The 12,198-nt window shown below is 35.2% G+C and overlaps 1 protein-coding gene across 4 annotated transcripts in view; it reads right to left on the bottom strand.

The window, feature by feature from the left end:
• Positions 1-12,198, bottom strand: part of TMLHE (trimethyllysine hydroxylase, epsilon) — a 61,410-nt gene that overhangs the window by 14,582 nt on the left and 34,630 nt on the right. For all 4 annotated transcript variants that reach the window (XM_060086852.1, XM_060086853.1, XM_060086854.1 and 1 more), the window contains 2 exons: positions 11,132-11,251; positions 7,747-7,983 (listed from right to left, as the gene is read on the bottom strand). In XM_060086852.1, coding sequence (XP_059942835.1) covers positions 7,747-7,983; positions 11,132-11,251 — 357 coding nt within the window. The remainder of the gene's footprint in view (positions 1-7,746; positions 7,984-11,131; positions 11,252-12,198) is intronic.

The raw sequence follows: 12,198 nt of genomic DNA, 5'->3' as shown, positions 1-12,198 counted from the left end.
CCTTTACCATACAGGGCAGTTAAAACCCCAAAAGAAATTTCTCAGTCTTTCTGTCCTGAAGAACCAAACAACAGAGTTTGGGGGAATCCACTGCCACTAGAAGGTGAAGAGGAAATCCTGGAAAGGAGAGAATCAGCGAAGAGGAGCACAAAGCTTTATAAGCTCTACCCAAATATGTGGATTACCCCTAAATTTCACATGTGCAAGAGAAACCCCCAGCATTACATCCAAAGCTAAAATAACTGAAGTTTGAACTATCAAAGAACGAAGTTTGAAATCTGAGCACAATTAAATTGATTGCCTACTAAAAAAAAACCCAAATCAACATTCTTTAGAGAAATATAATCTAGAGTCCTAATAACATAATATTCACATTCTTCAGAATTCAATTCAATATTATTCAATGTAACAAGGACCAGGAATGCAACCTATTATCAAAGGAAAAAGACAATCAAATAAGATCAGCCATTATATATCTCAGATGTTGGAATTATCAGACATTTTTTTTTTTTTGCGGTACATGGGCCTCTCACTGTTGTGGCCTCTCCCGTTGTGGAGCACAGGCTCCGGACGCGCAGGATCAGAGGTCATGGCTCACGGGCCCAGCCGCTCCATGGCATGCGGGACCTTCCCGGACCGGGGCACGAACCCGTGTCCCCTGCATTGGCAGGCAGACTCCCAACCAATGTGCCACCAGGGAGGCCCCAGACAACATTTTTAAAGCAGCTATTATCACTACATGCAATGAAGTAAAGAAAAATATGCTTGTAATGAAGGGATAGAAACTCTCAGCCAAAAAAAAAAAAAAAGAAACTATAAAAAAGAACCACATGTAAATTTTAGAACTGAATAATACAACATCTGAATTAAAACATTTACTACATGGACTTAACAACAGAATGATGCTGACAGATAAGAGTCTGTGAATTTGAAAACTGGCTAATTTCATTTGATCTATCTGAAGAAAAGATTTTAAAAATTTTTGAAAAGAAAATGAACAAAACATCAGGGACCGGTGGGGCAATATCAAAAGGTTTGACATGTGTGTAACTGGAGTTCCAGAAAAGAAGAGAGAAAAGGGGGCAGAAAAAAATTTTGAAGAAATAATGACCAAAATTTGGTGAAAGACATAAATTTACAGATTCAAGATGCTCAGAGAATTCCCATTTGGAAGAAAATAAAGAGAACCACACCTAGGAATATCACAGACAAATTGCTGCAAACCAAACATAAAATCTTGAAAGCTCCCAGAAAAAATGTTTACATGGTGCATAAATTAAAGTATAATTCAAAACATGTATTAAAATAATCCGTAAGAAGGTAGGTAAGGAGGAACAGAAAAAAAAAACGATCAGGCAAAAAGAAAACAAAAGATTAAAAATAATATATATTTGGTTGATTATCAATAAGGGTGCAAAGACCATTTAATAGGGGAAAGGATATAATCTCTTCAACAACAGTGTTGGGACAACTGAACACCCACAAGGTAAAGAACAACATTGGACCCTTAATTCACACCATAAACAAAAATTAACTAAAAAATGGGTCAGAGAGCTAAATGTAAGAGCTAAAACTATAAAACTCTTTGAATAGGTCACAGGAGTAAATCTTCATGACGTTAGTTTAGACAAAGCCTTCTTAGATACAAGACAGAAAAACACAAGCAATGAAAAAATAGATAATTTGGATATCATCAAAATTTAAAACTCTAGCACAACCAAAGAACACAGGGGAGTAAAAAGACAAGCCACATGCTGGGAGAAAAATAATTGTAAATGACATATCCAATAAGGAACTTGTATCCAGAATATTTAAAGAACTCATAAAACTTACCAACAAGAATTCAAATGATTTGCATTTTCCTGATGATTAGTAATGTTGAACAGCATTTCCTGTGCCTACTGGCCATCTGTATGTCTTCTTTGGAAAAATGTCTACTCAGGTACTCTGATCATTTTTAAATTGAGTTGTTTTTTGATGTTAAGTCGTATGAGCTATTTATATATTTTGGATATTAACTCTTAACAGATGTATCATTTGCAAATACCTTCTCCCATTCAGTAGGCTGCCTTTTCATTTTATCGACAGCTTCCTTTGCTATGCAAAAGCTTTTTAGTTTAATGTAGTCCAATTTGTTTATTTTTGCTTTTGTTTCCCATCCCTGAGGAGATATATCCAAAAAAATTGCTAAGACCAATGTCAAAGAGCATATTCCCTATGTTTTCTCCTAGAAGTTTTGTGGTTTCAGGTCATATATTTAAGTCTTTACTCCATTTTGAATTCATTTTTATATATGGTGTGAAAGAGTAGTCCAGTTTGATTCTTTTGCATGTAGCTGTCCAGTTTTCCCAACACCATTTATTGAAAAGGCTGTCTTTCCCTATTGTATATTCTGCATCCTTTGTCACAGATTAATTGACCATAAGTGCATGGGTTTATTTCTGGGCTCTCTATTATGTTCCATGGGTCTATTTGTGTGTTTTCATGACAGTACCATACTGTTTTGATTATTGTAGCTTTGTAGTACAGTTTGAAATCAAGGAGTGTGACACCTCCAGCTTTGTTGTTCTTTCTCAAAATTGTTTTGGCTGTTCAGGGTCTTTTGTGTTTCCATACAAATTGTATAATTATAGTTCTAGTTCTGTGAAAAATGTCATTGGTATTTTGATAGGGATTGCATTGAATCTTTAGATTGCCTTGGGTAGTATGGACATTTTAACAATATTAATTCTTCTAAGCCATGAGCATGGTATATCTTTCTATCAATTTGTATTATCTTCAGTTTCTTTCATCAGTGTCTTGTAGTTTTCTGGGTACATGTCTTTTACCTCCTTGGTTAGATTTATTGTTAGGTATTTTATTCTTTTTGATGCAATTATAAATGGGATTGCTTTCTTAATTTCTCTTTTTGATTGTTCATTGTTAGTGTATAGAAACATAGAGATCACTTCACACTTATCAGAATGGCTATTTTCAAAAAGATAACAAAAACAAGTGTTGGAGAGAATGTGGAAAAAAGGCAACCCTCGTGCACTGTTGGTGGCAATGTAAATTGGTGCAGTCACTATGGAAGACAGTAGAAAATTTCCTCAAAAAATTAAAAATAGAACTACCATATGATCCAGCAATTCTACTCCTGGGTATGTATATGAAGAAAACAAAAACACTAAATTGAAAAGATATGTGCACCCCTATGTTCACTGCAGCATTGTTTACAGTAGCCATGATATGAAAGCAACTTAGGCTCCATCAATAGGTGAGTGGATAAAGAAGATGTCACACACACACACACACACACACACACACACACACACACACTGGAATATTCCTCAGCCATAAAAAAGAATGAAGATCTTGCCATTTGTGACAACATGGATGGACCTAGAGGGCATTGTCCCAAGTGAAATAAATCAGACAGAGAAAGACAAATACCATATGATAGCACTTATATGTGGAATTTTAAAATAAAACAAATGAACAAGCAAAACAAAAGAGAAAAAGAGTCAAAGATACAGAGAACAAACAGGTGGTTGCCAGATGGGAGAGGGGAAGGGGGATGAGAGAAATAGCTGAGGGGCATTAAGAAGTACAAACTTCCAGTTACAAAACAAATGAGTCATGGGTACGAAATGTACAGTGTGGGGAGTATACTGAATAATTATGTAATAACTTTGTATGGTGACAGATGGTAAGTAGACTTATCATGGTGACCGGTATGAAATGTATAGAAATATCGAATCACTGTGTTGTGCACCAGGAACTAACATAGTGTTGTAGGTCAATTATACTTCAAAAACAAACAAACAAACTCTCAGAAAAAAAGGTCAGATTTGTGGTTACCAGAGGCAGAGGGTAGAGGGGGGAGCGGGAATTGGATGAAGATGATCAAAAGGTACAAACTTCCAACTGTAAGATAAAAAATTACTAGGGATGTAATGTACAACATGATAAATATAATTAACACTGTTGTATGTTATATATTAAAGTTGTTAACAGAGTAAATCCTGAGTTCTTATCACAAGGAAAAAATATTTTTATATTTCTTTAATGTATCTATATGAGGTGATGGATGTTCACTAAACTTATTGTGATAATCATTTCATGATGTATGTAAGTCAAATCATTATGCTGTACACCTTAAACTTATACAGCACTGTATGTCAATTACATTTCAATGAAACTGGAAGAAAAAAAGACAAATGATACAATTTAAAAATCGACAGAAGATTTGACTAAAGAAGATGTACAAATGGCCAAGAAGCAAAATGAAAGAACAAATGAAAAGATGTTCAACATCGTTAATCATCAGGGAAATGCAAATCAAAACCACAGTGAGATACTACTTCACACCCACTAGGATGGTTATAATCAAAGACAGATAACAACAAATGCTGGTGAGGATGTAGAGAAACTGAAGGCCTCATACATTACTGGCAGGGATGTTAACTGGTGCATCCAGTGTGGAAAACAGTTTAGCAGTTCCTCAAAGGGATAAATGCAGAGTTACCATATGAACCAGCAATTACATTCTTAGAAATCTACCCAAGAGAAATGAAAAAAACATGTCTACATAAAGACTTGTATGCAAATGTTCATAGCAACATTATCTGGAATAGCCTCAAACTAGAAATAATCCAAATGTTCATTACTGTTGAATGTATAAACAAAATGTGATATATATAAAGGAATACTATTCAGCAATTAAACAGATACATATTACAGCATGGATGAACTTTGAAATCATTATGCTAAGTGAGTGAAAGAGAGCTGACACAAAAGACTCTGTATTGTATGATTCCATTTACAGAAAATGTCCAGAATAGGCAAATCCATACAGACAGAAAGTTGATAAGTGATTGCCAGGGGCTGTGATGGGATGGGGCTGGGGTGAGGGAATGGGGGAGTCACTGCTTAATGGGCAGGAGGGAACTTTTTGGGTTGACAGAAATGTCAAAAACTGGATTGTGATGATGGTTACATGACTTTGTAAATACAATAACAATCACTGAATTATATACTTAAAACATATTAATTTTATGGTATACAAATAACTTTTAAAATGTTTTAAAGGTTTAAGAAATGTTAATGCACTTAATATCCCAATTAAAAGAAATTGTCAGACTGGATAAAAAAGCAAGACTGAAGTACGTATATGCCATTTATTTAAATACAAAAACACAGATAAGTTAGAAAAAGAAGATAGAAAATTAAATAGCATGCAAAGTGTAAGTATAAGAAGATTGGAGTGGCTATATGAATTTCAGATAAAATAGACTTCAAAACAAAGTTAAAGAGGGACATTTTATGACAAAAGGTTGTTTCATCAGAAAGACATAAAAATCATAAATGAGTATGTGCTTAATAACAGATACTCAAAAAACATGAAGCAAGAACTGATGGAATTAAAGGGAGAAATAGACAAAATCACCATATTATTTGGATACTTTAATGTTGTTTTCTCAGTGGCTGATGGAATAATTAGTCAAAAAAATCAGAGAGGACACAGAATACAAAATAACATGGTTAAAGAAAGAACACATAAGTGAAATCAGAAAATATTTCGTACTTAATTATCATGAAAATAAACATCAATATTTGTAGGATGCAGGTAAAAAGGCTTAGAGGTACAAATATAGTTTTTAATGATTATATTAAAAAAGACTAAATGTATAATATCAATGATCTAAGGTTCTACCTTGGAGGACTAGAAAAATGAGAATAAATTAAACCAAAAGTATGTAAAAATAAAGGAATAATGAAGATAACAGAAATCAATAAAATAGAAACAAACGATAGGGAGAATTAACAAAGCAATACAGTGGCTTTTGGAAAGGATGAACAAAATTGGTAAACGTTTAGCTAGACTAAACAAGAAAAAAGAGAGCTAAAATTACTAATACCAAGAGTCATCATTACAGAGACGATAGACATTATATGAAAAGAATAAGAGAATATTATGAATGACTTTATGACTGAAAAATTGACAACTTAGATAAAATGTACAGATTTCTTGAAAGAACCAGTAGAGAAAACAAAAATCTTACTAGCTCTATATATACATAAAAAATTGAATTTAATATCCAAAACTTTCTCATAAAATAAACTCCATTCCCAGTTTCCCTAGTAAATTCTAGCAAACATTTAAGGTGGAAATAGCACTAATATCACACAAACTCTTTGGTTAACCAGAGTTTTACAAAGTCATTACAAAACAAGAAAACTGTCGACCAATATCCCTCTTGAACCTAGATGCAAAACTTCTCAACATGATATTATTAAGCTGAAACCAGCTATGTATATGTATCAGTTACCATTTTATTGCTTCTCAGTTCTGAATGCATCCTTACATACAATACATGTTCTTGATTTAAGAATTCCTTTTAGCATTTTTCCTTTATAGCGAGTACAACATTAAACTTTCTCAGTAGCTGGCGTTGGAGGGACACTGCAGCAGAAAGAGGTTCTCTTGCTATTTCTGGCCCTAGCCAGGTCTCTGCTGTGTGGGTGTGAGGGCATCAGGTGGCACCAAACCTCAGGGCCCAGGACACGGTCCCTATGCCACCTTGCAGCCTCATCCTGGTGACAACCTTTCCATAGCCCTCTCAGCATAGTAAACCAGAGCCCCTGAATGACCTGCAGGAGTCCTCCTGTGTTCTGTGGGATCACACACTGAAAGTAAGTCTGAGTGCCAGTGAAAGCAGGAAGACTTAAGAGCACCTAGATTGCATGCTTTCACTGGCACCTAGGCTTCCGTTGCACACTCACACCACCAGTTGCTGATTGCCTGCTTCCCTGCCTGCCTGTACTCTGGAAGGGTGGCCAATTGTTTGCTCAGCAACTCTAGACCAGCTCCTGCCTGGCTAAATCAGCAAACTTCACTGATAGCAGGTGGCTGAACCACTCTTTCTTACAGATCTGAACCTCTTCCATGTTTATTCTTCCTTGGATACTCTGCCCCAGCCCTAGGGTACTATAATGAATTTCCTCATATCTTTTTTAAAATTTTGTGATGCATGAAAATTATATGAATTTCAACTCTCAGTGTCCAGAAACAGTCTTATTGGAACATGGCCACATATATTCACTTATATGTCTATGGTGGCTTCCATACTACAATGGCAGAGTTGAGTAGTAGCAACAGAGACGTATGTGGTGCTCTCATCATTTTGCACCACTGCTCAGCACATTACAAATTGTGGTGATACAGTTATTACTACCAGCATTTTGAATGTTACATACTGTCATTCCATAATATTAAATTTTTTTTATTACCAGTGCATACCCATAATGTTGGAACAACAAAAGAGGAAAGTGGACTTAATTGTCATGTGTTTAAGGCACAGAGGAGTATGGATTATTTTGTTATCAAATTAGATGGCAAAGCATTGTGTTTAAAATGCAATGACACTGTAGCTGCTCTGAAAGAATATTATATACATTAATTTCCTCATATCTCATAGTCACTCTTCTATCCTAGTTCCTAATTCTTTATGCTAAACTTTCCCTGTTTAACCTACCATGTAGTATCTATCTATGTATCTGTCCCCTCCAATCTAGCATTCCCTGTCTGTTGGCCTATTTATTATTCCGTGGGAATTATAATAAGAATGGAAATTGTACTAATAGAAAGCTATACAATAGCAATATTAAAATGTGATAGACATAGGATATTAGGAATTTTCATTACATTAGAAGACTAATATCTGACAAATACATTACACTGAGAGATAGTTCTTTGGTACTCACCTGATCATATAGAGCTCTTTATTCCATGGGTAGATATTTAAGACTGGCCCTACCCCAATCATGTGGTTGTGACATTCTCCAACATTTTCAATATATTCATGCTTCAATGGCACTTTGCTGAGGAGTTCAAATTCCTCAGGTGCCTTCTGAAGTACCTGTTCTGCTGCATAGAATCCATCTACTAGCAGTGTCCTGCCACCTGTTCCTTCATGCTTAAGACAGTGAAACACTTGAATGCTAAAGGGGGAAAAATTAAATTATTCTGTTCAGTGGAGAAAAGAGAATATATCAACATTTTAGAAAAAATATATATGAAATGATTATTGACACCACTGTGTCATTTTCTTTTCACTAAGAAATAAATCTCATTTCCCAATTGTCTTCCCTTCATAGCCAGCTGTACTTTTTTGTGCTTTGAAATATTAATGCCACTACAGGTTCCTCCTAAGCATATTTAACATGTATTGATGGCTATATGTGACAGACCCGGGGAATACCGTCATGAATAAGGTATAGTCTCTGTTTTAAAGAAGGCCAGTCTACTAAGAAGAGATGAAGCAAGTAAGTACCAACAGGCACTATAATAAAGTTGTATACAAGATACAGTGGGGCCATAAACACAGGAAATTATTGTAGTGGTGTGTTGTATAGAGAAATGTTTCTGGAGGTGGATGAGAATGGTTTTGCTTAGTCTTAAAGAATGAGCAAGAGTTGGGCTGAAATGAGATTGAGGTGAGGAGAAGGCATTCCAGGCAAAAAAAAAAAAAAAAAAAAAAAGTATGACCAAAGATATCAACGTAAAACAACAAGGAGTTTAAACTGAGACGGGTGATGAACTGGTGGGAAGCAAGATGACAAAAAGCATGGAAAACAACTTGGATAACTGAAATAGCAGAGAAAAATACTGAGGGGTTGAGCTTAGAGAAGGGTTTTATAGAAAAGAGGACACACCTAAGCAACACGACAGAGGACGAAGAACAGGCAAATATCTAGAATGACTGCAGGTTTTTCACCTGGACAACCTGACAAATAATAATGCCATCTGCCAAGAGAATGCAGGCAGATGCATAATTGGATGATAATAAGGGGGTGAGAGGGGTTGAGGAAGAGGTTCAGTTTAAGGACATGTTGAAATAGTTGAGTTATATATGGCTGAAAACTTAACAGGAAAAGGAAATGCAACTATTAATGGACTGGAAAACTAAAGTAAAAATTTCAAATTAGCAAGAGGAAAATAAAATTAATAGTAATTTAGGAAAAAAGCAAAAATAAGGAAAAGTAAACAACAAAGTAAAATAAGTAATAAACATAAATAAAGATAGAAGGAATAAAATCAAGGAGAACCTAGGGTAAATACAATTAAAATGAGAAAGGTCAGTTCTGGCTATGTTGACCTTTCTGTGAAATTTCTAGGTTATGGATTACTTAGTAGCCAGTTGAAGATGTATACCTTAGAAGAGAGGTAGATTTTGTAGTTGTCTGTAGGTGATAGTTAAAGCCAAGAGCATGGAAGAAGTCATTTGAAGAGATCATTTCAAGTAAGAAAAGAGGGAGAAGGAGAAAACCTTGAGACAACAATATTTACGACAAAGGACAAAGGAAAATAAGCTGGCACAGGAGACTGAGGGAAAATGGCTATAGATATAGAAGGAAAACTAGAAAAGAAAGGATATTTAAGAAGAGGTAGTGGTTAATGGCCCCAGGGGTCAAATAAGATGAAGACTGAAAGGTACACACTGGGTATGGCAATAAGTTAGTTGCTGGTGACTTTGGAGGGATTAATTTTAATTGGGAAAGGGGTGGATAAACTAGCTGACTACAGGTTTGAAGAGTGAATGAGAAGTGAGAATGAAAAGATACTGAATGTAGACAATTATTTCAATAAGTTTAGCTGTGAAGGTGAGGAGTAAGGTGGGGCTGTAACTAGAAGGAGATAGAGTCAAAGGAAGTGTACAAAAGTAGAGATTTAAGAAATGAGAAGCTGATAGGAAGGAGTCAATATGTATGGAAGGCTGAAGATACAGGAGAGAGAAATCCCCAAGGAGGTTGGAAAGGATGAGATCCTGAGCAAAGGTAGCTTTAGAAAGCATAAGGCATATAATGATGATGATGATGATGACAATGGCTAAAATGATAATAATAATAGCTAGTATTTATTGAACATTTATTATGTTCTAGGAAGTATGCCAAGTGCTTTAAATACATCATGTAACTTAATCCCTAAGCAATACAAATGGACAGGTTTTATTACTAGTCCCATTCTACAGATGAAGAAACTGAGGCACAGAGAGGTTAAGTTATTTTCCAAGATTGCAAGGCTAACCTATGTTCCAGTTGGGATACAAATCCAGGTCTGGTTGATACCATAGCCTGAACTCTTAACCACTCTCATTATACTGCTCATGTACTTGGTCCTTGCCATTGATTAGAAAGGGTTAAATTAAAGGCACAGACAACTGTGTATCTCTGGTAGTAGTCAGAGAGAAAAGAGCTAGTCAATATTTGAACGTCAACCCCTGTCCAACTGTTTCTCATCCCATTTCCTCATATTCTTCCTTCTGCATCCTGTAGAATGAGGATGCAGGGCTTTTTGTATATCGATAACATTGAGCAGGATGTAAAAAAGATGCTTTATTCTTCCTCCTCTGAACCAAATATTCTTAGGTTCCAAACCCTTAAAGGAAATCAATGTATCATGTCAAATAATTACTATTTCTTTTCTGTGGTGATAAGATTTAAGATCTACTCTCTGTTAGCTACTGGTGGTAATAGTATTACAGTATATGACCATATCAAATCAACACACTGTACACCTTGTATTTACACAATGTCATATGTCAATTATATCTCAATAAAGCTGCAAAAAAGTATGGTATACGTTATCTTTGACTCAATAGCTTCGGAGTCCATGTAAGAAGGTTATTTTTCATTCATTCCTCCTCCCTAACTTCTTGTAAATTGGATTTAAATTCCTCTTACTACCATACCCAAAGTAGCTGTGTTTAGAAGATTGACCCCTTTGCAATATAATAACTAAATATGAAAAACTGTACAAATTCCCAAACTAATGGTTAATCAATACATTTTTGGTAAGTTATTTGTAATTACTTTCAGAAAAAATGTAAATTAAACAAAATTTACATCCATTTATGTAGTAAGGTAGATTTTCAATCATTTCAAAAATTTTATTCCTATAAGTCTAAAGAAGACTGAGCTAGGGTGTTTAAAAATGATCATGTTTCTAAGGAGAAAAGAAAGGGTCACACAAATCAGCAGCAGCAGCAGCAGATATGATCTTGGTTCAAATAAAACAGAGAATGATTAAGAAACTATTCAAGACCATCACACGTAATGATCTCACTTTGGAAAATTCTAATCCACCTACCCACAGGGCTCTTGAAAATAGGTAGTGTCAGTGTGCCGATCCAGAGCTAGCTTGGTGTATGCAGTGTCACCCCTGGAGAAGTCTGAAGTGAAATACCACATCCTCCCATAGATGGTTTCTCTGTTAAATGAAGTATAGGAAACCTTTCATTCTTATCATTCAAAACTCTTTCCAATACTTTCTTTAATTATTCACAAATAACAATAGATTGTTTGGCTCCAGATTTCCATCTATAAGGTAAATATGACAGTTGAACACATCACCAGTCTAAACAATTCCTCCACTGAGTAATATTCTAGGAAGCTGGGGGGAAAAGGGTGAAAGGATAATATAGTTTGAAAGCTTAGGGAACCATCCCACTCTGTTTATGTTTCTACTTTTAATAGCTTTCACACCCAAACTTCTGTCCTGCACTCACCTTCCTCACATAGAAAAAGATGTTTTTGGGTAGCTGCTTTTAGAAGTGATTAATGTAGATCTTCACCCATCTTTTAGACATGGAGGAATAAGAAAAAGAGAAAGGATAGTTTATATTAGCAAGTATTTAGTGAGAGTTGCTGTATCACTGTTATTGTATCTCTCCTTGAGGAGAGATACAATAACGTCATGGGTTTTGACTTCATAGTTATTTTCCTAGTAGGCTCAGATCTGACTAAAGGTCACTTTAATTCTTTAGCTTTCAGAGTTCATCTTATTCTCTGAACCCTCAAAATACAAACAGGAAATGGTCTTCCTTTTGAACTATAACCTCTAAAGCCTTGTCAATTTATTGCTTACTAGCACAGCTTTTTTACTTGAAAGTTCTCAAACTGTGTTTGAAACTGAATGGTTCACAAATGTTAACTATGCTCTACTAGGATAGGGCAAATGACCCAGCATACTGTCTGCTACACAATGAGCTATATCTGGCTCTTATGAAATAAAAGGAAAGTACTAATTATAACAAAGTTGGTTTACATCACTACAGAAGATAAATCTATATACTACCTAGAAATGCAATGGAAAGAACATTGTATTTAGGATCAGGAAACCTGAGCTATCTGAATCCCAGTTCTACTGCTGACTAG

This window comes from Mesoplodon densirostris, chromosome X, assembly GCF_025265405.1.
Source record: "Mesoplodon densirostris isolate mMesDen1 chromosome X, mMesDen1 primary haplotype, whole genome shotgun sequence".
Classification (NCBI taxonomy): domain Eukaryota; kingdom Metazoa; phylum Chordata; class Mammalia; order Artiodactyla; family Ziphiidae; genus Mesoplodon; species Mesoplodon densirostris.
The sequence above is the reverse complement of the archived record's forward strand: the minus strand, read 5'-3'. Positions and strand labels throughout refer to the sequence as shown.